This window comes from Carcharodon carcharias, chromosome 17 (assembly GCF_017639515.1).
Source record: "Carcharodon carcharias isolate sCarCar2 chromosome 17, sCarCar2.pri, whole genome shotgun sequence".
NCBI classification, from domain to species: Eukaryota; Metazoa; Chordata; class Chondrichthyes; order Lamniformes; family Lamnidae; genus Carcharodon; species Carcharodon carcharias.
Genome location: NC_054483.1, coordinates 111,523,284 through 111,548,296, shown reverse-complemented (window position 1 = coordinate 111,548,296; position 25,013 = coordinate 111,523,284). Strand labels below are relative to the sequence as shown.

Below are 25,013 nucleotides of genomic sequence, written 5' to 3'. Positions count from 1 at the left end.
CCTTTAAACTCCGCAAGATCTCACTCTGTCGATGTAAACTTCCGCTGATCTCACTCTCTGTCCCATCAATCTTTGTGTGATCTCACTCTCTGTCCCTTTAATCTCCCCGTGATCTCAAAAGCTTTCCCTTTAAACTCCCCGTGATCTCACCCTCTGTCCCTTTAACCTCCCCATGATCTCATTACCTTTCCCTTTAACCTCCACGTGATCTCACTCTCCGTCCCTTTAACCTCCCCCTGATCTCACTCTCTGTCACTTTGACATCCCCGTGATCTCACTCTCTGTCCCTTTAACCTCCCCGTGATCTCACTCTCTGTCGCTTTAAACTCCCCGTGATCTCACTCTGTCCCTTTAACCTCCCCGTGATCTCAGTCTCTGTCCCTTTAATCTCCCTGTGATCTCACTCTCAGGCCCTTTAACCTCCCCGTGAGCTTACTATCTGTCCCTTTAAACTCCCCTTGATCTGAATCTCTGTCACTTTAACCTCCCCGTGATCTCTCTCTCTGTACTTTTAACCTCCCCGTGATCTCACTCTCTGTTCCATTAACCTGCACATGATCTCACTCGCTATCCCTTAAACCTCCCCGTGATCTCACACTCTGTCCCTGTAACCTCCCCGTGATCTCACTCTGTCCCTTTTAACTCCCCGTGATCTCACTCTGTCCCTTAAACCAGCCCGTGATCTCACTCTCTGTCCCATTAAGCTCCCTGTGATCTCACTCTCTGTCCCTTTATCCTCATCATGATCTCACTCTCTGTCCCATTAACCTCCCCGTGATCTCACTCTCTGGCCCTTTAACCTCCCCGTGATCTGACCCTCTGTCCCTTTAAACTCCGCGTGATCTCACTCTGTTGATGTAAACTTCTGCTGATCTCACTCTCTGTCCCATTAACTTCGTGTGATCTCACTCTTTCCCTTTAATCTCCCCGTGATCCCTCCCACTTTCCCGTTAATCTTCCGCTGATGTCACTCTCTGTCCCATGAAACTCCCTATGATCTCACCCTCTGTCCCTTTAACCTCCCTGTGATCTCACTCTCTGTGCCTTTAAACTCCCCGTGATCTCACTCTCTATCCCTTTAAACACCCCGTGATCAAACTCTCTGTCTCTTTAACTTCCCCGTGATCTCACTCTCTGTCTTTTTAACCTCACCATGATCTCACTCTCAGTCCCTTTAACTTCCCCGTGATCTCCCTCTCTCTCCCATTAACCTCTCCGTGGACTCACTCTCTGATCCTTTAACCTCCCCGTGATCTGACCCTCTGTCTCTTTAAACTCCACGTGATCTCACTCTCTGATCCTTTAACCTCCCCGTGATCTGACCCTCTGTCCCTTTAAACTCCGCGTGATCTCACTCTGTTGATGTAAACTTCCGCTGATCTCACTCTCTGTCCCATTAACTTCGTGTGATCTCACTCTTTCCCTTTAATCTCCCCGTGATCCCTCCCACTTTCCCGTTAATCTTCCGCTGATGTCACTCTCTGTCCCATGAAACTCCCTATGATCTCACCCTCTGTCCCTTTAACCTCCCTGTGATCTCACTCTCTGTGCCTTTAAACTCCCCGTGATCTCACTCTCTATCCCTTTAAACACCCCGTGATCAAACTCTCTGTCTCTTTAACTTCCCCGTGATCTCACTCTCTGTCTTTTTAACCTCACCATGATCTCACTCTCAGTCCCTTTAACTTCCCCGTGATCTCCCTCTCTCTCCCATTAACCTCTCCGTGGACTCACTCTCTGATCCTTTAACCTCCCCGTGATCTGACCCTCTGTCTCTTTAAACTCCACGTGATCTCACTCTCTGATCCTTTAACCTCCCCGTGATCTGACCCTCTGTCCCTTTAAACTCCGCGTGATCTCAATCTGTCGATGTAAACTTCCGCTGATCTCACTCTCTGTCCCATCAACCTTCGTGTGATCTCACTTTCTGTCCCTTTAATCTCCCCATGATCTCATTCACTTTCCCTTTACCCTTCCTGTGATTTCACTCTCTGTCCCTTTAACCTCCCCGTGATCTCAAAAGCTTTCCCTTGAACCTCCCCGTGGTCTCACTCTCTGTCCCTTTAACCTCCCCTTGAACTCACTGTCTGTCCCTTTAACCTCCCCATGATCACACTCTCTGTCCCTTTAACCTCCCCGTGATCTCACTCTCTGTCGCTTTAAACTCCCTACGATCTCACACACTATCCCTTTAACTTCCCCGTGATCTCACTCTCTGTCCCTTTAACCTCCCCATGATCTCACTCTGTCCCTTTATCCCCCCCATAATCTCACACTTTCCCTTAAACAACCCCCTGATCTCACTCTCTGTCCCTTTTACCTCCCTGTGATCTCGCTCTCTGTCCCTTTAAACTCCCGGTGATCTGACTCTCTGGCCCTTTAAACTCACCTTGATCCGACTCTCAGTCCCTTTAACCACCCCTTGATCTCTTTCTCAGTCCCTTTAACCTCTCCGTGATCTCTGTCCCTGTCCCGTTAACCTCCCCTTGATCTCACTTTCGGTCCCTTTATCCTCCCCGTGATCTCACTCTCTGTCCCTTTAACCTCCCCGTGATCTCTGTCTCTGTCCCTTTAACTTCCCTTGATCTCACTCTCTGTCCCGTTAACCTCCCCGTGATCTCACTCTCTGTCCCTTTAACCTCCCCGTGATCTCACTCTGTGTCCCTTTCACCTCCCGATGATCTCAATCTCTGTCCCGTTAAACTTCCCCATAATCTCACTCTGTCCCTTTAACCTCCCCGTGATCTCACTCTCAGTCCCTTTATCCTCCCCGTGATCTCACTCTGTGTCCCTTTCACCTCCCGATGATCTCAATCTCTGTCCCGTTAAACTTCCCCATAATCTCACTCTGTCTCTTTAACCTCCCCGTGATCACAATCTATGTCTCTTTAACCTCCCCGTGATCTCACTCTCTGTCCCTTTAACCTCCCTGTGATCACACTCTCTGTCCCTTTAACCTCCCTGTGATCACACTCTCTGTCCTTTTAACCTCCCCGTGATCTGACCCTGTGTCACTTTAAACTCCGCGTGATCTCACTCTCTGTCCGTTTAACCTCCCCGTATTCTCTATCTCTGTCCCTTTAAACTCCCCTTGATCTCACTCTCTGTCCCTTTAACCTCCCCGTGATCACATTCTCTGTCCCTTTAACTTCCCCGTGATCTCACTCTCTGTCTTTTTAACCTCCTGTGATCTCAATCTCTGTCCCTTTAATCTCCCCGTGATCTCAAAAGCTTTCCCTTTAAACTCCCCGTGATCTCACCCTCTGTCCCTTTAACCTCCCCATGATCTCATTACCTTTCCCTTTAACCTCCACGTGATCTCACTCTCCGTCCCTTTAACCTCCCCCTGATCTCACTCTCTGTCACTTTGACATCCCCGTGATCTCACTCTCTGTCCCTTTAACCTCCCCGTGATCTCACTCTCTGTCGCTTTAAACTCCCCGTGATCTCACTCTGTCCCTTTAACCTCCCCGTGATCTCAGTCTCTGTCCCTTTAATCTCCCTGTGATCTCACTCTCAGGCCCTTTAACCTCCCCGTGAGCTGACTATCTGTCCCTTTAAACTCCCCTTGATCTGAATCTCTGTCACTTTAACCTCCCCGTGATCTCTCTCTCTGTACCTTTAACCTCCCCGTGATCTCACTCTCTGGTCCATTAACCTGCACATGATCTCACTCGCTATCCCTTAAACCTCCCCGTGATCTCACACTCTGTCCCTGTAACCTCCCCGTGATCTCACTCTGTCCCTTTTAACTCCCCGTGATCTCACTCTGTCCCTTAAACCAGCCCGTGATCTCACTCTCTGTCCCATTAAGCTCCCTGTGATCTCACTCTCTGTCCCTTTATCCTCATCATGATCTCACTCTCTGTCCCATTAACCTCCCCGTGATCTCACTCTCTGGCCCTTTAACCTCCCCGTGATCTGACCCTCTGTCCCTTTAAACTCCGCGTGATCTCACTCTGTTGATGTAAACTTCCGCTGATCTCACTCTCTGTCCCATTAACTTCGTGTGATCTCACTCTTTCCCTTTAATCTCCCCGTGATCCCTCCCACTTTCCCGTTAATCTTCCGCTGATGTCACTCTCTGTCCCATGAAACTCCCTATGATCTCACCCTCTGTCCCTTTAACCTCCCTGTGATCTCACTCTCTGTGCCTTTAAACTCCCCGTGATCTCACTCTCTATCCCTTTAAACACCCCGTGATCAAACTCTCTGTCTCTTTAACTTCCCCGTGATCTCACTCTCTGTCTTTTTAACCTCACCATGATCTCACTCTCAGTCCCTTTAACTTCCCCGTGATCTCCCTCTCTCTCCCATTAACCTCTCCGTGGACTCACTCTCTGATCCTTTAACCTCCCCGTGATCTGACCCTCTGTCTCTTTAAACTCCACGTGATCTCACTCTCTGATCCTTTAACCTCCCCGTGATCTGACCCTCTGTCCCTTTAAACTCCGCGTGATCTCAATCTGTCGATGTAAACTTCCGCTGATCTCACTCTCTGTCCCATCAACCTTCGTGTGATCTCACTTTCTGTCCCTTTAATCTCCCCATGATCTCATTCACTTTCCCTTTACCCTTCCTGTGATTTCACTCTCTGTCCCTTTAACCTCCCCGTGATCTCAAAAGCTTTCCCTTGAACCTCCCCGTGGTCTCACTCTCTGTCCCTTTAACCTCCCCTTGAACTCACTGTCTGTCCCTTTAACCTCCCCATGATCACACTCTCTGTCCCTTTAACCTCCCCGTGATCTCACTCTCTGTCGCTTTAAACTCCCTACGATCTCACACACTATCCCTTTAACTTCCCCGTGATCTCACTCTCTGTCCCTTTAACCTCCCCATGATCTCACTCTGTCCCTTTATCCCCCCCATAATCTCACACTTTCCCTTAAACAACCCCCTGATCTCACTCTCTGTCCCTTTTACCTCCCTGTGATCTCGCTCTCTGTCCCTTTAAACTCCCGGTGATCTGACTCTCTGGCCCTTTAAACTCACCTTGATCCGACTCTCAGTCCCTTTAACCACCCCTTGATCTCTTTCTCAGTCCCTTTAACCTCTCCGTGATCTCTGTCCCTGTCCCGTTAACCTCCCCTTGATCTCACTTTCGGTCCCTTTATCCTCCCCGTGATCTCACTCTCTGTCCCTTTAACCTCCCCGTGATCTCTGTCTCTGTCCCTTTAACTTCCCTTGATCTCACTCTCTGTCCCGTTAACCTCCCCGTGATCTCACTCTCTGTCCCTTTAACCTCCCCGTGATCTCACTCTGTGTCCCTTTCACCTCCCGATGATCTCAATCTCTGTCCCGTTAAACTTCCCCATAATCTCACTCTGTCCCTTTAACCTCCCCGTGATCTCACTCTCAGTCCCTTTAGCCTCCCTGTGATCTCACCCTCTGTCTCTTTAACCTCCCCGTGATCACAATCTATGTCTCTTTAACCTCCCCGTGATCTCACTCTCTGTCCCTTTAACCTCCCTGTGATCACACTCTCTGTCCCTTTAACCTCCCTGTGATCACACTCTCTGTCCTTTTAACCTCCCCGTGATCTGACCCTGTGTCACTTTAAACTCCGCGTGATCTCACTCTCTGTCCGTTTAACCTCCCCGTATTCTCTATCTCTGTCCCTTTAAACTCCCCTTGATCTCACTCTCTGTCCCTTTAACCTCCCCGTGATCACATTTTCTGTCCCTTTAACTTCCCCGTGATCTCACTCTCTGTCTTTTTAACCTCCTGTGATCTCAATCTCTGTCCCTTTAACCTCCCCGTGATCTCACTCTCTGTCCCTTTAACCTCCCCGTGATCTCACTAACTGTCACTTTAAACTCCCCGTGATCTCACCCTCTGTCCCTTTAACCTCCCCATGATCTCACTCTCCGTCCCTTTAACCTCCCCGTGATCTCACTCTCTGTCACTTTATCCTTCCCGTGATCTCACTCCCTGTCACTTTAACATCCCCGTGATCTCACACTCTGTCACTTTAACCTCCCCGTGATCTCAATTGAAGTGTCAGTATTTGAGTGTGTGCTGCACTATTGCTGTGTCAGTAATTGAGGCTGTGCTGCAGTATTGGAGGGTCAGTAATTGAGGGTGTGCCGCACTATTGGTGTGTCAGTAATTCAGATATGCTGCTCTATTGGATTGTCATTAATTGAGATTGTGCTACACCATTGGAGTGCTAGTGTTTGAGGTTGTGCTGCACTTTTGTAGATTCAGAAATTGAGGGTGTGCTGCACTATTGGAGTGTCAGTAATTGAGGGTGTTCTGCACTATTGTGGTGTCAGTAATTGAGGGTGTTCTGCACTATTGTGGTGTCAGTAATTGAGGGTGTGCTGCACTATTGGAGTGTCAGTAATTGAGTGTGTGCTGCACTTTTGGAGTGTCTCTAATTGAGTGTGTGCTGCACCATTGGAGTGTTAGTACTTGAAGGTGTGCTGCAATATTGGAGTGTCAGTAATTGAGGGTGTGCTGCACTGTTGGAGTGTCAGTAATTGAGGGTGTGCTGCATATTGGTGTGTCAGTAGATGTGTTTGCTGCACCTTTGGAGTGTTAGTAATTGAGGGTGTGCTGCAGTATGGGTGTGTCAATAATTGAGGGTGTGCTGCAGTATTGGAGTGCCAGTAATTGAGAGTTTGCTGCACCATTGGAGTGCTAGTATTTGAGGGTATGCTGCATTATTGGATTGTCAGTAATTGAGGCTGAGCTTCACCATTCAAGTGTTAGTAATTGAGTGTGTGCTGCCCTTTTGGATTGTCAGTAATTGAGGGTGTGCTGCATTATTGGACTGTCAGTAGTTGAGGTTGTGCTGCACTATTTGAGTGTCAGTAATTGAGGATGTGCTGCACTATTTGAGTGTTACTAATTGAGGGTGTGCTGCATTATTGGATTGTCAGTAATTGAGGGTGTGCTGCACTATTTGTGTCAGTAATTGAGGTTGTGCTGCACTATTGGAGTGTCGGTAATTGAGGATGTTCTGCATTATTCGATTGTTAATAATTGAGGGTGTGCTGCACTATTGGAAGTTCAGTAATTAGGGGCATGCTGCACAATTTTAGTGTCAGTAATTCAGGGTGTGTTGCACGATTAGTGTGTCAGTAATTGATGGTGTGCTGCACTATTGGAGTGTCAGTAATTGAGGGTGTGCTGCACTATTGGAATGTCAGAAATTGAGAGTGTGCTGCACTATTGGAGTGTCAGTAATTGAGGGTGTACTGCACTATTGTAGTGTCAGTAAATGAGGGTGTACTGCACTCTTGGAGGGTCATTAATTGATTGTGTGCTGCGCTATTGGAGGGTCAGTAATTGAGGGTCTACTGTACTATTGGAGTGACAATAATTGAGAGTGTGCTGCAATTTTGGAGTTTCAGTAATTGAGGATGTGCTGTACTATTGGACTTTCAGTAATTGAGGTTGTGTGGCACTATTGGAGTGTCAGTAATTGAGGGTGTGCTGCAGTATTGTAGTGTCAGTAACTGACGGTGTGCTGCATTGTTGGATTGTCAGAAGTTGAGGGTGTGCTGCACCATTGGATTGTTAGTAATTGAGGGTGTGCTGCCCTTTTGGATTGCCAGTAATTGAGGGTGTGCTGCATTATTGGATTTTCAGTAGTTGAGGGTGTGCTGTACTATTGGAGGTTCTGTAATTGAAGGTGTGCTGCATTATATGAAGTCAGTAATTGAGAGTGTGCTGCAGGATTGGAGTGTCAGTAATTGAGGATGTGCTGCACCATTGGAGTGTCAGTTATTGAGTATCTGCTGCACTATTGGAGTGTCTGTAATTGAGGGTGTGTTGCACTATTGCAGTGTCAGTAATTGAGGGTGTGCTGCACCATTGGAGCAGTAGTAATTGAAAGTGTGCTGCCCTTTTGGATTGTCAGTATATGAGGATGTGCTGCACTATTGGAAGTTCAGTAATTGAAGGTGTGCTGCACTCCTAGAAGACAGTAATTTAGAGTGTGCTGCACGATTGAATTGTTAGTAATTGAAGGTGTGCTGCACTATTGCAGAGTCAGTAATTGAGGGTGTGCTGCACTATTTGAGGGTCAGTATTTGAGTATCTGCTCACTATTTCAGTGTCAGTAATTGAGGGTTTGCTGCATTATTGGAGGGTCAGTAATTGAGGGATGGCTGAAATATTGGAGTGTCAGTAATTGAGGGTCTGCTGCACAAATGGTTTGTCAGTAATTGAGGGTATGCTGCACTATTGGAGGGTCTGTAATTGAGGGTGTGCTGCACTATTGGAGTGTCAGTAATTGAGGGTGTGCTGCACTATTGGACTGTCAGTAATTGAGGGTGTGCTGCACTGTTGGAGTGTCAGTACTTGAGGGTGTGCTGCACTTTTAGAGTGTCATTAATTGAGGACGTGCTGCACCATTGGAGGGTCCATAATTGCAGGTGTGCTGCACTATTGGATAGTCAATAATTGAGGTGGTGCTGCACTATTGGAGGGTCTATAATTGAGGATCTTCTGCTCTATTGGAGGGTCAGTAATTGAGAGTGTGCTGCACTATTGGTGGGTCAGTAATTGAGTGTGTGCTGCACTATTACAGTTTCAGTAATTAAACGTGTGCTGCACAAAATGTTTGTCAGTAATTGAGGGTGTGCTGCACTATTGGAGTGTCAGTAATTGAGGGTGTGCTGCACTATTGGACTGTCAGTAATTGAGGACGTGCTGCACTATTGGAGGGTCCATAATTGCAGGTGTGCTGCACTATTGGATAGTCAATAATTGAGGATGTGCTGCTCTATTGGCAGGTCAGTAATTGAGGATGTGCTGCACTATTTGAGTGTCAGTAATTGAGGGTGTTCTGCACTATTGGTGGGTCAGTAATTGAGCGTGTGCTGCACTATTAGAGTTTCAGTAATTAAACTTGTGCTGCACAAAGGGTTTGTCAGTAATTGAGTGTATGCTGCACTATTGGCGTGTGGGTAATTGAGGATGTGCTGCACTATTGGAGTGTCGGTTTTGAGGGTATGCTGCACTATTGGAGTGTCAGTAATTGAGGGTGTGCTGCACAATTTGAATGTCAGTAATTGAGGGTGTGCTGCAATATTGGAATGTCTGTCATTGAGGGTGTGCTGCACTATTGGAGCGTCAGTAATTGAGGTTGTGCTGCACCATTGGATGGACAGTAATTGAATATGTGCTGCACTATTGGATTCTCAGTAATTGAGGGTGTCTGCTGCACTATTGGAGCGTCAGTAATTGAAGGTGTGCCGCGCTATTGGCATGTCAGTAAATGAGGGTGTGCTGCAGTATTGGAGTGTCAGTAATTGAGGGTGTCTGCTGCAATATTGGAGTGTCAGTAATTGAGGTTGTGCTGCACTATTGGAGCGCCAGTAATTGAGGTTGTGCTGCACCTTTGGATGGACAGTAACTGAGTATGTGCTGTACTATTGGAGTGTCAGTAACTGAGGGTGTGCTGCACCATTGGAGTGTCAGTAACCGAGGATGTGCTGCACCATTGGAGTGTCAGTAACCGAGGATGTGCTGCAGTATTGGAGTGTCATTAATTGAGGGTGTGATGCACTATTGGAGTATCAGTAATTGATGTTGTGCTGCACTATTGGAGGGTCCATAATTGCGGGTCTGCTGCACTATTGGATAGTCAATAATTGAGGATGTGCTGCACTATTGGAGGGTCAATAATTAAGGATCTGCTGCTCTATTGGAGGGTCAGTAATTGAGGATGTCCTGCACTATTTGAGTGTCAGTAATTGAGGGTGTCTGCTGCACTATTTGAGTGTCAGTAATTGAGGGTGTCTGCTGCACTATTGGAGTGTCAGTAATTGAGGGTGTGCCGCGCTATTGGCGTGTCAGTAACTGAGGGTGTGCTGCACTACTGGCTTGTCAGTAATTGATGATGTGCTGCTCTATTGGAATATCATGTATTCAAGATGTGCTGCATTATTGGATTGTCAATAATTGAGTGTGTGCTACATTATTGGAGTGTTAATATTTGAGAGTGTGGTGTACTTTTGGAGGGTCAGTAATTGAGGGTGTGCTGCACAATTTGAATGTCAGTAACTGAGGGTGTGCTGCACCATTGGAGTGTCAGTAAATGAGGGTGTGCTGCACTATAGGCATGTCAGTAATTGAGGGTGTGCTGCTCTATTGGAATATCAGGAATTCAACGTGTGCTGCATTATTGGAGTGCTCGTAATTGAGGTTGTGCTTTACTTTTGGAGTGTCAGTAAATGAGGGTGTGATGCACTATTGGAGTATCAGTAATTGATGTTGTGCTGCACTATTGGAGGGTCCATAATTACGGGTCTGCTGCACTATTGGATAGTCAATAATTGAGGATGTGCTGCACTATTGGAGGGTCAATAATTAAGGATCTGCTGCTCTATTGGAGGGTCAGTAATTGAGGATGTGCTGCACTATTTGAGTGTCAGTAATTGAGGATGTGCTGCACTATTTGAGTGTCAAAATTGAGGCTGGGACAGGCTGTGTGTTATTAACGGAGAAGCTTGTATATGAGAGTGGATTGGGCTGTCTGTTAGTGAGGGTGGAGTTGTTATCTGACAGTGGGACAGGCTCTGTGTTTATTGAGCGAGGAAGTGGTATCTGAGAGTGAGACCGGCTGTGTATTGGTGAGGGATGGGCTGGTATCTGAGATTGGGATAGGCTGTGTGTTAGTGAGGGAGGAGTTGGCATCTGAGTGGGACAGGCTGTGTGTTAGTGAGGGGGGAGCTGGTATCTGGGAATGCTACAGGGTGTTTGTTAGTGAGGGAGGAGCTGGTATCTGAGAGTGGGACAGCCTGTGTGTTAGTGAGGGAGGATTTATCATCTGAGAGTGGGAGAGTCTGTGTATTAGTGTGAGAGGACCTGGTATCTGAGAGTGGGACAGGCTGTTTGTTAGTGAGGGAGGTGCTGTTATCTGAGAGTTGGAGGGGCTGTATGTTAGGGAGTAGCTGGTATCTGAGAGTGGGACAGACTGTGTTTTAGTAAGCGAGGTGCTGGTATCTGAGAGTGGGTTAGACTGTGTGTTAGCGAGGAGCTGCTTCCTGAGGTTGGAACAGGCTGTGGATTAGTGATGAGCTGGTATCTGAGAGTGGGATAGGTTTTGTGTTAGCGAGGATCTGGTATCTGAGAGAGGGACAGGCTGTGTGTTAGTGAGGAGCTGGTATCTTAGAATGGGATAGATTGTGTGTTAGCAAGGAGCTGCTTTCTGAGGGTGGGACAGGTTGTGGATTAGTGGTGAGCTGGTATTTGAGAGTGGGACAGGCTGTGTGTTATTGAGGGAGGAGGTGGTATCTGAGAGTGGAATGGGCTGTGTGTTAGTGAGGGAGGAGGTGGTATCTGAGAGTGGAATGGGCTATGTTTTAATGAGGGACGAGATGGTATCTGAGAGTGGGACGGGCTGTGTGTTAGTGAGGGAGGAGGTGGTATCTGAGAGTGGAATGGGCTATGTTTTAATGAGGGACGAGATGGTATCTGAGAGTGGGACGGGCTGTGTGTTAGTGAGGGAGGAGGTGGTATCTGAGAGTGGAATGGGCTGTGTTTTAATGAGGGACGAGCTGGTGTCTGAGAGTGGGACCAGCTATGTGTTTGTAAGGGAGAAGCTGGTATCTGAGATAGGGACGGTCTGGGTGTTAGTGAGCGAAGATCTGGTATCGGAGAATGGGACAGGCTGGATGTTAGTTAGTGTGGAGCTGTTATCTGAGAGTCGGAAAGGCTTTGTGTTAGTGAGGGAGGAACTGCTATCTGAGAGTGGGACAGGCTGTGTGTTAGTGAGGGAGGAACTGGTATCTGAGAGTGGGACAGGCTGTTTGTTAGTGAGGGAGGAGCTTGTATCTGAGAGTGGGCCAGGCTGTGTATTAGTGAGGGAGGAGCTGGTATCTGAGAGTGGGATATAGTGTGTGTTAGTGAGGGAGGAGCTGGTATCTGAGAGTGGGATATAGTGTGTGTTAGTGAGGGAGGAGCTGTTATCTGAGAGTGGGACAGGCTGTGTTAGGGACGAGCAGCTGGTAAATGACAGTAGGAAATGATGAGTTAGTGAGGGACTAGTTGGTATCTGAGAGTGGGACGGGCTGTGTGTTGCTAAGTGAGGAGCTGGTTTCTGAGTGGGAAGGGCTGTGTGTTTGTAAGGGAGGAGCTGGTATCTGAGCATGGCACAGATTGTGCATTAGTGAGGGAGGTGGTAGTATCTGAGAGTGGGACGGGCTGTGTGTTAGTGAGGGAGTAGCAGTTATTTGATTGTGGGATGGGCTGTGTGAGAGGGAGTAGGTGGTATCTGAGAGTGGGTTGGGCTATTGGTTAGTGAGGGAGGAGCTGGTATCTGAGACTGGGACAGGCTGTGTGTTAGTCAAGGAGGAGCTGGTATCTGAGAGTGGAATAGGGTGTTTGTTAGTGAAGGAGGAGCTGTTATCGGAGGTTGGGAGGGGCTCTGTGTTAGTGAGGGAGGAGCTGGTATCAGAGTGGGATAGACTGTGTATTGGTGAGGGAGGAGCTGGTATCAGGGGCAGAGAGACAGGCTGTGTGATAGTGAGGGAAGAGCTGGTATCTGAGATTGAGACAGGCTGTGCATTAGTGAGGGACGAGCTGGTATCATTGAGTGGGATAGGCTGTGTAATAGTGAGTGAGGAGCTGCTATCTAAGAATCAGACAGGTTGTGTGTTAGTGAGGGAGGAGGTGTTCTCTGAGAGTGGGACAGGCTGTTTGTTAGTGAGGGAGGAGCTGGTATCTGAGAGTGGGACATGCTGTTTGTTAGTGTAGGAGGAGCTGGTATCAGAGTGGGACATGCTGTTTGTTAGTGTAGGAGGAACTGGTATCTGAGAGTGGGACAGGCTGTTTGTTAGTGTAGGAGGAGCTGGTATCTGAGAGTGGGACAGCCTGTTTGTTAGTGAGGGAGGAGCTGCTATCTGAGATTCGGACAGACTGTGTGTTAGTGAGGGAGGAGCTGGTTTCTGACAGTTGGACAGTCAGTGTGTTAGTGAGGGAGGAGCTGCTATCTGAGATTCGGACAGACTGTGTATTATTGAGGGAGGAGCTGATATCTGAGAGTGGGACAGGCTGTGTTTTAGTGAGGGGTGAAGTAGAATCTGAGAGTACAACAGGCTGTGTTTTAGTGAGGGAGGAGTTGGTATCTGACAGTGGGACAGGCTGTGTGTTAGTGAGGGAGGAGCTGCTATCTGTGCATGGCACAGGCTCTGTGTTAGTGAGGGAGCAGCTGGTATTTGAGAGTGGGTCAGACTGTGTGTTAGTAAAAAAGGAGCTGGTATCGGAGGTTGTGTCGGGCTTTGTGTTAGTGAGGGAGGATCTGTCATCTGAGAGTGTGACAGGCTGTGTGTTAATGGGGGAGGAGCTGGTATCTGAGAGTAGGACAGGCTGTTTGTTAGTGTGGAAGGAGCTGGTATTTGAGAGTGGGATAGACTGTGTATTGGTGAGGGAGGAGCTGTTATCGGGGGTGAGTCAGTCTGTGTGTTAGTGAGGGAGGAGCTGGTATCTGAGATTGGGACTGACTGTGTTTTAATCATGGAGGAGCTGGTATCTGAGAGTGGGACAGGCTGTGTGTTAGTGAGGGAGGAGCTGGTATCTGAGAGTGGGACAGGCTGTGTGTTAGTGAGGGAGGAGCTGGTATCTGAGAGTGAGACAGGCTGTGTGTTAGTGAGGTTGTAACTGGTATCTCGGTCTGGGACAGGCTGTGTTAGTGAGGGAAGAGTTGGTATCTGAGAGTGGGATGGGCTGTGTGTTAGTGAGGCAGGAGGTGGTATCAGGGGGAGAGAGCCAGGCTGTGTGTTACTGAGGGAGGAGCTGGTATCTGACAGTGGAATGGGCTGTGTTTTAATGAGGGAGGAGCTTGTGTCTGAGAGTGGGACAAGCTGTGTGTTAGTGAGGGAGGAGCAGGTAACTGAGAATGGAACAGGTTGATTGTTATTGAAGGAGGAGCTGATATCTGAGTGTGCGACGGGCTGTGTGTTGCACAGTGAGGAGTTGGTTTCTGAGTGGGACGGGCAGTGTGTTAGTGAGTGAGGAGCTGGTATCTGAGCATGGCACAGGCTCTGTGGTAATGAGGGAGGAGCTGGTATGTGACAGTGGGACAGACTGTGTGTTATTTAGGTAGTATGTGGTATCTGTGAGGGGGATGGGCTTGGGTTAGTGAAGGAGGAGCTGAATCTGAGAGTGGGACGGGCTGGGTAATATTGAGGGAGGAGCTGGTATCTGAGAGTGGGACAGGCTGTGTGTTAGTGAGGGAGGAGCAGGTATCTGAGAGTGGGACAGACTGTGTTGGTGAGGGAAGAGCTGGTATCTGTGAAGGGGACAGGCTGTGTGTTGGTAAGGGTGTGGCTGGTATCTGAGAGTGAGACCTGCTGTGTGTTATTGAGGGAGTAGCAGGAATATGAGATTAGGACAGGGTGTTTGTTAGTGAAGGAGGAGCTGGTATCGGAGGTTGAGACGGGCTCTGTGTTAGTGAGGGAGGATCTAGTATCTGAGAGTGGGAGTGTCTGTGTGTTAGTGAGGGAGGAGCTGGTATCTGAGAGTGGGATAGACTGTGTATTGGTGAGGGAGGAGCTGGTATCAGGGGCAGAGAGACAGGCTGTGTGTTAGTGAGGGAAGAGCTGGTATCTGAGAGTGGGACAGGCTCTGAGTTAGTGACGGAGGAGCTGCTATCTGAGTGTAGGACAGGCGCTGTGTTTAAGTGAGGGAGGAGCTGCTATCTGAGTGTAGGACAGGCGCTGTGTTAGTGAGGGAGGAGCTGGTATCTGAGAGTGGGACAGGATGTGTTTTAGTGAGGGAGGAGCTGGTATCTGAGTGTAGGACAGGCGCTGTGTTTAAGTGAGGGAGGAGCTGCTATCTGAGTGTAGGACAGGCGCTGTGTTAGTGAGGGAGGAGCTGCTATCTGGGAATGCTACAGGGAGTTTGTTAGTGAGGGAGGAGTTATCATCTGAGAATGCGGGAGTCTGTGTGTTAGTGAGGTAGAAGCTGGTATCGGAGGGTTGGACGGGCTGTGTGCTAGTGAGGGAGGAGCTGGTATCAGAGAATGCTACAGGGTGTTTGTTACTGTGGGAGGAGCTGGTATCTGAGAGTTGGACGGGCTGTGTGTTAGTGGGGGAGGAGTTGGTATCTGAGAGTGGGACAGGCTGTGTTTTTAAGGGAGGAGCTGATATCCGATAGTGCGACAACTGTCTGTTATTGAGGGAGGAGATGGTATCTGAGAGTGGGACAGGTTGTGTGTTAGTGAGGGAGTAGTTATTATCTGATAGTGGGACAGGCTGTGTTAGTGAGGGAGGAGCTGGTGTTTGAGAATGGGAGAGGCTGTTTGTAATTGAGGCAGGTGCAGTTATCTGACAGTGCGACAGGCTTTGCGTTAGTGAGGGAGGAGCTGGTATCTGAGTGAGGGACAGGCTGTGTGTTAGTGAGGGAGAAGCTGATCTCATGGAATGCTACAGGGTGTTTGTTAGTGAGGGAGGAGCTGGTATCTGAGAGTGGGACGGGCTGTGTGTTAGTAAGGGAGGAACTGGTATCCTAGAGTGCGACAGTCTGCGTGTTATTGAGGGAGGAGATGGTATCTGAGAGTGGGATGGGCTGTGTTATAGTGAGGGAGGAGCTGGTATCTGAGAGTGGGACAGGCTGTGTTAGTGAGGGAGGAGCAGGTATCGGAGGGTTGGACGGGCTGTGTGTTAGTGAGGGAGGAGGTGGAATTTGGCAATGCTACAGGGTGTTTGTTAGTGAGGGAGGACCTGATATCTGACAGTGGGACAGGCTGTCTGTTAGTGAGGGAGATGCAGCTATCTGAGAGTGGGACAGGCTGTGTGTTATTGAGGGAGGAGCTGGTATCGGACGATTGCACGGGCTGTGTGTGAGGGAGGAGCTGGTATCTGAGAATGGGATAGGCTGTGTGATATTGAGGGAGGAGATGGTATCTGAGAGTGGGATGGGCTGTGTATTAGTGAGGGAGGAGCTAGTAGCTGAGAGTGTGAGAGTCTGTGTGTTTGTGTGAGAGGACCTGGTATCTGAGAGTGGGACAGGCTGTGTGTTAGTGAGGGAGGAGCTGGTATCTGCGTTTGGGACAGACTGTGTTATTGAGGGAGGAGCTGCTGTCTGGCAGAGGGACATGCTGTGTGTTATTGAGGGAGCAGCTGGTATAGGAGGTTTGCACGGGCTGTGTGTTAGTGAGGGAGGAGCTGGTATATGAAAGTGCGACAGGCTGTGTGTTATTGAAGGAGGAGAGGTTATCGGAGTGTGGGACGGGCTGTGTATTAGTGAGGGATGAGCTGGTAGCTGAGAGTCGGACAGGTTGTGTGTAAATGGGGGTAGAGCTGGTATCTGAGATTGGGACTGGCTGTGTGTTAGTCAGGGCGGAGCTGGTATCGGAGCATTGAACGGGCTGTGTGTTAGTGAGGGAGGAACTGGTATCTGAGATTGGGACAGGGTGTGTGTTAGTGAGGGAGGAGCTGGTATCTGACAGTTGGAGAGTCTGTGTGTTAGTGAGAGAGGAGCTGGTATCTGAGAGTGGAATGGGCTGTGTGTTAGTGAGAGAGGAGCTGGTATCTGAGAGTGGGACAGGCTGTGTGTTAGTGGGGGAGGAGCTGGTATCTGAGATTGGGACATGATGTGTGTTAGTGAGGGAGGAGCTGGTATCGGAGGGTTGCATGTGCTGTGTATTAGTGAGAAAGGAGCTGGTATCTGAGAGTGGGACAGGCTGTGTGTAAGTGAGGGAGGAGCTGCTATCTGTGGGTAGGACAGGCTCTGTGTTAGTGAGGGAGGAGCTGGTATCTGGGAATGCTACAGGGAGTTTGTTAGTGAGGGAGGAGTTATCATCTGAGAATGGGGGAGTCTGTGTGTTAGGTAGAAGCTGGTATCGGAGGGTTGGACGGGCTGTGTGTTAGTGGGGGAGGAGTTGGTATCTGAGAGTGGGACGGGTATTGTGTTAGTGAGGGAGGAGCTGGTATCTGAGAGTGCGACAAGCTGTCTGTTATTGAGGGAGGAGATGGTATCTGAGAGTGGGATTGGTTGTGTGTTAGTAAGGGAGTAGTTATTATCTGATAGTGGGACAGGCTGTGTTAGTGAGGGAGGAGCTGGTGTTTGAGAATGGGAGAGGCTGTTTGTAATTGAGGCAGGTGCAGTTATCTAACAGTGCGACAGGCTTTGCGTTAGTAAGGGAGGAGCTGGTATCTGAGAGTGGGTCAGGCTTTGTGTCAATGAGGGAGGAGCTGGTATCTGAGTGAGGGACAGGCTGTGTGTTAATGAGGGAGAAGCTGGTATCATGGAATGCTACAGCGTGTTGTTAGTGAGGGAGGAGCTGTTATCTGAGAGTGGGACACGCTGTGCGTTAGTGAGGGAGAAGCTGGTTTGTGAGAATGGGACAGGCTGGGTGTTAATGAGTGAGGAGCTGGTATCTGAGAGTGGGACAGGCTGTTGGTTAGTATGGGAGGAGCTGGTATCTGAAAGTGGGAGAGTCTGTCTGTTAGTGAGGGTGGAACTGTAATCTGAGTGGGGGACAGGCTGTGAGTTATTGAGGGAGAAGATGGTATTTGAGTAGGACAGGTTGTGTGTAAGTGGGGGAGGAGCTGGTATCTGAGATTGAGACAGGCTGTGTGTTAGTGAGGGGGGAGCTGGTGTCTGAGAGTGGGACAGGCTGTGTGTAAGTGAGGGAGGAGCTGCTATCTGTGGGTAGGACAGGCCCTGTGTTAGTGAGGGAGGAGCTGGTATATGAAAGTGCGCCAGGCTGTGTGTTATTGAAGGAGGAGAGGTTATCGGAGTGTGGGACGGGCTGTGTATTAGTGAGGGACGAGCTGGTAGCTGAGTGTGGGACAGGTTGTGTGTAAATGGGGGTAGAGCTGGTATCTGAGATTGGGACAGGCTGTGTGTTAGTGAGGGAGGAGCTGGTATATGAAAGTGCGCCAGGCTGTGTGTTATTGAAGGAGGAGAGGTTATCGGAGTGTGGGACGGGCTGTGTATTAGTGAGGGACGAGCTGGTAGCTGAGAGTCGGACAGGTTGTGTGTAAATGGGGGTAGAGCTGGTATCTGAGAGTGGGACAGGCTGTGTGTAAGTGAGGGAGGAGCTGCTATCTGTGGGTAGGACAGGCCCTGTGTTAGTGAGGGAGGAGCTGGTATATGAAAGTGCGCCAGGCTGTGTGTTATTGAAGGAGGAGAGGTTATCGGAGTGTGGGACGGGCTGTGTATTAGTGAGGGACGAGCTGGTAGCTGAGTGTGGGACAGGTTGTGTGTAAATGGGGGTAGAGCTGGTATCTGAGATTAGGACAGGCTGTGTGTTAGTCAGGGCGGAGCTGGTATCGGAACGTTGAACGGGCTGTGTGTTAGTGAGGGAGGAACTGGTAACTGAGAGTACGACAGGCTATGTGTTGAGGGAGGAACTGATATCTGAGTGCAACATGCTATGTTTTATTCATTGAGGAGATGGTATCTGAGAGTGGACAGGCTGTATGTTAGTGAGGGAGGAGCTGGTATCTGAGTGGGACAGACTGTGTGTTAGTGAGGGAGGAGATGGTGTATGGGAATGCTACAGGGTGTTTGTTAGTGAGGGAGGAGGTGGTATCTGAGAGTGGTACAGGGTGTGTGTTATTGAGGGAGGAACTGGTATCTGAGAGTGCGACAGGCTGTGTGTTATTGAGGGAGCAGAGGCTATCTGAGAGTGGGACGGGCTGTGTATTAGTGAGAAAGGAGCTGGTAGCTGAGAGTGGGACAGTTTGTGTGTAAGTGGGGGAAGAGCTGGTATCTGAGAGTGGGACAGGCTGTGTGTTAGTGAGGGAGGAGCTGGTATCTGAGTGCGAGACGGGCTGTATGTCATTTAGTGAGTAGCTGGTATCTGAGTGTGGGAAGGGCTGTGTGTTAGTGAGGGAGGAGCTGGTATCTGAGAGTCGGACGGGTTGTGTGTTGAGCGATGAGCTGGTATCTGCAGTGGGACAGGCTGTGTGTTAGTGAGGGAGGAGCTGCTATCTGAGAGTGGAAAGTGCCCTGTGTTAGTGAGGGAGGATCTGGAATCTAAGATTTGGACAGCGTGTTTGTAAGTGAAGGAGGAGCTGGTGTCTTATAGTGGGACGGCTGTGTGGTAGTGAGAGAGGAGCTGTTATCTGAGAGTGGGACATGCTGTGTATTAGTGAGGAGCTGGTATCTGAGAGTAGGACAGGCTGTGTGTTAGTGAGGGAGGAGCTGGTATCTGGGAATGGGACAGGATGTGTTTTAGTGAGGGAGGAGCTTGTATCTGAGTGTAGGACAGGCGCTGTGTTTAAGTGAGGGAGGAGCTGCTATCTGAGTGTAGGACAGGCGCTGTGTTAGTGAGGGAGGAGCTGGTATCTGGGAATGCTACAGGGAGTTTGTTAGTGAGGGAGGAGTTATCATCTGAGAATGCGGGAGTCTGTGTGTTAGTGAGGTAGAAGCTGGTATCGGAGGGTTGGACGGGCTGTGTGTTAGTGAGGGAGGAGCTGGTATCAGAGAATGCTACAGGGTGTTTGTTACTGTGGGAGGAGCTGGTATCTGAGAGTTGGACGGGCTGTGTGTTAGTGGGGGAGGAGTTGGTATCTGAGAGTGGGACAGGCTGTGTTTTTAAGGGAGGAGCTGGTATCCGATAGTGCGACAACTGTCTGTTATTGAGGGAGGAGGTGGTATCTGAGAGTGGGACAGGTTGTGTGTTAGTGAGGGAGTAGTTATTATCTGATAGTGGGACAGGCTGTGTTAGTGAGGGAGGAGCTGGTGTTTGAGAATGGGAGAGGCTGTTTGTAATTGAGGCAGGTGCAGTTATCTGACAGTGCGACAGGCTTTGCGTTAGTGAGGGAGGAGCTGGTATCTGAGTGAGGGACAGGCTGTGTGTTAGTGAGGGAGAAGCTGATATCATGGAATGCTACAGGGTGTTTGTTAGTGAGGGAGGAGCTGGTATCTGAGAGTGGGACGGGCTGTGTGTTAGTGAGGGAGGAACTGGTATCTGAGATTGGGACAGGTTGTGTGTTAGTGAGGGAGGAGCTGCTACCTGAGAGTGGGACAGGCTGTGTGTTAGTGAAGGAGGAGCAGGTATCGGAGGGTTGGACGGGCTGTGTGTTAGTGAGGGAGGAGGTGGAATTTGGCAATGCTACAGGGTGTTTGTTAGTGAGGGAGGAGCTGATATCTGACAGTGGGACAGGCTGTCTGTTAGTGAGGGAGAAGTTGGTATGGGAGAATGGGACAGGCTGTGTGTTGGTGAGGGAGGATCTGGAATCTAAGATTTGGACAGCGTGTTTGTAAGTGAAGGAGGAGCTGGTGTCTTATAGTGGGACGGCTGTGTGGTAGTGAGAGAGGAGCTGTTATCTGAGAGTTGTACAGGCTGTGTGTTAGAGAGGGAGGAGCTGGTATCTGAGTGTGTGTCGGGCTGTATGTTATTTAGTGAGGAGCTGTTGTCTGAGTTGGAGGGGCACTGTGTTATTGAGTGAGGAGTTGTTTCTGAGAATGGGACAGGCTGTGTGTTAGTGTGGGAGTAGCTGGTAACTGAGTGTGCGACGGGCTTGGCGTTAGTGGAGGGGGAGCTGGTATCTGAGAGTGGGACAAGCTATGTGTTAGTGTGGGAGGACCTGGTATCTGAGAGTGGGACACGCTGTGTGTTAGTGAGGGAGGAGCTAGTATCTGACAGTAGGACAGACTGCATGGTAGGGTGGAGCTGTTATTTGAGACTGGGACACGCTGTGTTAGTGAGTGAGCGGCAGGAATTTTAGAGTGGGACGGGCTCTGAGTTAGTGAGGGAGGAGCTGGTATCTGAGAGTGAGACAGGCTTTGTGTTAGTGAGGGAGGAGCTGGTGTCTTTGAATGGGACAGGCTGTGTGTTGGTGAGGGTGGAGCTTGTATCTGAGAGTGAGACAGGCTGTGTGTTAGTGAGGGAGGAGCTGGTGTCTTTGAATGGGACAGGCTTTGTGTTAGTGAGGGAGGAGCTGGTGTCTTTGAATGGGACAGGCTGTGTGTTAGTGAGGGAGGAGCTGGTATCTGAGAGTGAGACAGGCTGTGTGTTAGTGAGGGAGGAGCTGGTGTCTTTGAATGGGACAGGCTGTGTGTTGGTGAGGGTGGAGCTTGTATCTTAGACTGGGACAGTTTGTGTTTAGTGAGGGAGGAGCTGGTATCTGAGAGTGGGACTGGCTTTGTTAGTGATTGAGGAGCTGGTAGCTGAGAGTGTGACAGGGTGTTTGTTGGTGAGAAGGAGCTAGTATCTGAGAGTGGGACAGGCTTTGTTAGTGAGGGAGGGGCTGGTATCTGAGAGTGTGACAGGGTGTTTGTTGGTGAGGGAGGAGCTGGTATCTGAGAGTGGAACAGGCCGTGTGTTAGTGAAGGAGGTGCTGGTATCGGAGAGAGGGACAGGGTGTTTGTTAGTGATTGAGCAGCTGGTAGCTGAGAGTGGGGACAGGCTGTGTTAGTGAGGGAGGAGCTGGTATCTGTGATTCGGAAAGGCTGTGTGTTATTGAGGGAGCGGCTGGAATCTGAGAGTGGGACAGGGTGTGTGTTAGTGAAGGAGAAGCTGGTATCTGAGAGTGGAACAGGCTGTGTGTTAGTGAGGGAGGAGCTGATATCTGGGAATGCTTCAGGGTGTTTGTTAGTGAGGGAGGAGCTGGTCTCTGAGTGTGGGACGGGCTGGGGGTTAGTGAGGGAGGAGCTGGTATCTGAGAGTGGGACAGGGTGTTTGTTGGTGAAGCAGGAGCTAGTATGGGAGGTAGGGACGGTCTGTGTGTTAGTGAGGGAGGAGATGGTATCTGAGTGTGGGACAGGCTGTGGATGTGCTGTTAAGGATGTGCTGTGGTGAGCAGTATTTTTGAGAGATTGACAGGCAGCCATTCTCTGGGGTTTAGCTGACAAGTGCCCAGGTGCTAATGGACCTCATCGCACTGTTTTAAAAGATGTGGATCGTGAGATTGTTGACAGCTTGTTTTTAATTTTGTAAAGTTACCTAGATTTGGGGCAGGTTCCGTTAGATTGACCATTTTCCTGTGTAAGTCCCTTATTGAAATGAGCGGAGACAGAAAGCAGGAAACCACAAGCCAGTCAGCATAACATTGATCATGTTGAAAAAGTTTATTAAGCTTCTAGCAGGCACTTGGACAAATTGAAGGCAATCAGGCAGAGTCCTCATGGTTTAGTGAAAGAGAAATCGCGTTTAACCCTGTCTGTCCAGTCAACCCAGTTGGAGGCGTCCGGCGGCTGCGGGAGGCGTCCGGCGGCTGCGGGAGGCGTCCGGCGGCTGCGGGAGGCGTCCGGCGGCTGCGGGAGGCGTCCGGCGGCTGCGGGAGGCGTCCGGCGGCTGCGGGAGGCGTCCGGCGGCTGCGGGAGGCGTCCGGCGGCTGCGGGAGGCGTCCGGCGGCTGCGGGAGGCGTCCGGCGGCTGCGGGAGGCGTCCGGCGGCTGCGGGAGGCGTCCGGCGGCTGCGGGAGGCGTCCGGCGGCTGCGGGAGGCGTCCGGCGGCTGCGGGAGGCGTCCGGCGGCTGCGGGAGGCGTCCGGCGGCTGCGGGAGGCGTCCGGCGGCTGCGGGAGGCGTCCGGCGGCTGCGGGAGGCGTCCGGCGGCTGCGGGAGGCGTCCGGCGGCTGCGGGAGGCGTCCGGCGGCTGCGGGAGGCGTCCGGCGGCTGCGGGAGGCGTCCGGCGGCTGCGGGAGGCGTCCGGCGGCTGCGGGAGGCGTCCGGCGGCTGCGGGAGGCGTCCGGCGGCTGCGGGAGGCGTCCGGCGGCTGCGGGAGGCGTCCGGCGGCTGCGGGAGGCGTCCGGCGGCTGCGGGAGGCGTCCGGCGGCTGCGGGAGGCGTCCGGCGGCTGCGGGAGGCGTCCGGCGGCTGCGGGAGGCGTCCGGCGGCTGCGGGAGGCGTCCGGCGGCTGCGGGAGGCGTCCGGCGGCTGCGGGAGGCGTCCGGCGGCTGCGGGAGGCGTCCGGCGGCTGCGGGAGGCGTCCGGCGGCGCTGCAACGGTCTGGCGCAGGCAGAATTGGCTGAATGGCGATCTCCAAATCACAGGATGGATCCAGTGTGGGAGGTCCATTCAGCCCGTCTTGGCTGTGTTGTCTCATTCTCCCCAGGCTTCTCCCTTTTGCCAGACAATGACCGTCTCCAACAAGCAAGAATGCAGCCAGTGTCCCATGACGTTCAAAGGGATTCCCATCACACACGGCTGCTCCTGAAGTGATGTACCCGGCACTTCCGACTCTCCCTGTTGAGACACAAACACCATTTCAATCTCTGCTTCACAGTGTCCAATCCCCACAAACCTCAGTAACCCCCCTACCCCCACTATCAACATCCTGGGGGTTACCATTAACCAGAAACTGAACCGGACCAGCCATTTACCCCAATGTTCCCAACACCCCTCGGCAAGTCACACTCTTCCCCCCCCCCCCATATCCCTGTATCAATCACAAACTCATCTCTCGCTCTCTCTCATCCCATCCCCCAGCTCTCTCTCATCCAATCGCCGTGTCAATCCCAAACTAATCCCACTGTCCCGCTCTCTCCCCAAACCCTTATCAAACTCTTCACTTACCTGGGCGAGGACTGTTGTGCCCGTGGGCAGTTCCCCAAGTTCCCCACACCACCCCCCCCCAACACCTCCCCCCTCCATGGAGCAGGAATTCAGGATGGATTCCACCTGTAGGACAGACATCCAGAAGGTGGGTGGGGTATTGGAGGAGAGTTGGGTTAGGGGAGGGTATTGGAGGAGAGTGAAGGAGGGGAGTGGTTATTGGAGGAGAGTGAAGGAGGGGTGGGTTAGGGGAGGGTATTGGAGGAGAGTGAAGGAGGGGTGGGGTTAGGGGAGGGTATTGGAGGAGTGAAGGAGGGGGGGTTCAGGGAGGGTATTGGAGGAGAGTGAAGGAGGGGGGGTTCAGGGAGGGTATTGGAGGAGAGGGAAGGAGGGGGGGTTCGGGGAGGGTATTGGAGGAGAGTGAAGGAGGGGTGGGTTAGGGGAGGGTATTGGAGAAGAGTGAAGGAGGGGGGTTAGGGGAGGGTATTGGAGGAGAGTGAAGGAGGGGGGGGTTAGGGGAGGGTATTGGAGGAGAGTGAAGGAGGGGGGGGTTAGGGGAGGGTATTGGAGGAGAGTGAAGGAGGGGTGGGTTAGGGGAGGGTATTGGAGGAGAGTGAAGGAGGGGGGTTAGGGGAGGGTATTGGAGGAGAGTGAAGGAGGGGGGGGTTAGGGGAGGGTATTGGAGGAGAGTGAAGGAGGGGTGGGTTAGGGGAGGGTATTGGAGGAGAGTGAAGGAGGGGTGGGTTAGGGGAGGGTATTGGAGGAGAGTGAAGGAGGGGGGGGTTAGGGGAGGGTATTGGGGGGGTTAGGGAAGGAGGAGGAGGATAAAATACAAGTTACGATCTCACCCTCTCCGCCGCCGCCGCTACGCTCGGTCCGACCCAACCCCGCCGTCCATGTAGCGGGAATTCAAGATGCGGCGGGGCGGCCGCGAGGGGCGGGCGGGCTTTGCGCCTCTTCTCTCTTCACAACCACCCCCCCGCCTCTCTCCCGGCTCCTTCCTCTCGCTGCAGCCCCGGGGGCTCCTCCGACCACAACAAGGGGCGACCATGACTCACCAGCGGCGCCCCGCACACCCGCCGCCGCCTCGTCTCCTCCTCTTCCCTCTCCCTTCACCGCAAAACGAGCACCGACCAAACGGGTGCAATGACTGCGGAATGGGCGGGGCCCAGAGCAGCTCCACCCCCCAGCCCGGCCCCCTTTATAAAGGCCAGCGGCGCTCCGCCCTGCCCCCTCCCATTGTGAAGTCACAAACCGATCAAGCCAATCAGGAGAGGGATGTGAGAGGAGCTGTGTGTCGATTGGTTCAAGGGGTTGAGGGTGGGACATGTGGTTAGGGGGCGGTGTAAGGGAGTGGGTCGGGGCGGGGCCAGCGGGCAAAGACACGCCCCGCCCCTTATGACGTCACTAGGGGGTGTTGGGGGGAGAGGAGGGATTGGCAGTTTTGATTTGGTTGAGGAGGGTACTCCTTCCCCGCCCCCCCCTCATCAACCAACCCCCCCCATCACCGTCACGCACCCACATCACCGTCCGGCGCACCAACCAACCCCAACCACGTGTCGGCTGTGGGAGATCCCATGGGTGACAGGAGAGAGAGAGAGAGTTGGG

At 51.4% G+C, this 25,013-nt stretch overlaps 1 protein-coding gene across 1 annotated transcript; it reads right to left on the bottom strand.

Annotated features, from left to right (window-relative positions):
* Nucleotides 1–22,022: 22,022 nt before the first annotated feature.
* LOC121289700 lies at nucleotides 22,023–24,734 on the bottom strand. The gene is made up of 3 exons (XM_041209325.1): nucleotides 24,464–24,734; nucleotides 22,826–23,096; nucleotides 22,023–22,107 (listed from the first exon to the last, which is right to left on the bottom strand). Exons 1-3 carry the CDS (start codon nucleotides 24,732–24,734, stop codon nucleotides 22,023–22,025), a joined length of 627 nt encoding a protein of 208 aa, XP_041065259.1.
* Nucleotides 24,735–25,013: the final 279 nt, after the last annotated feature.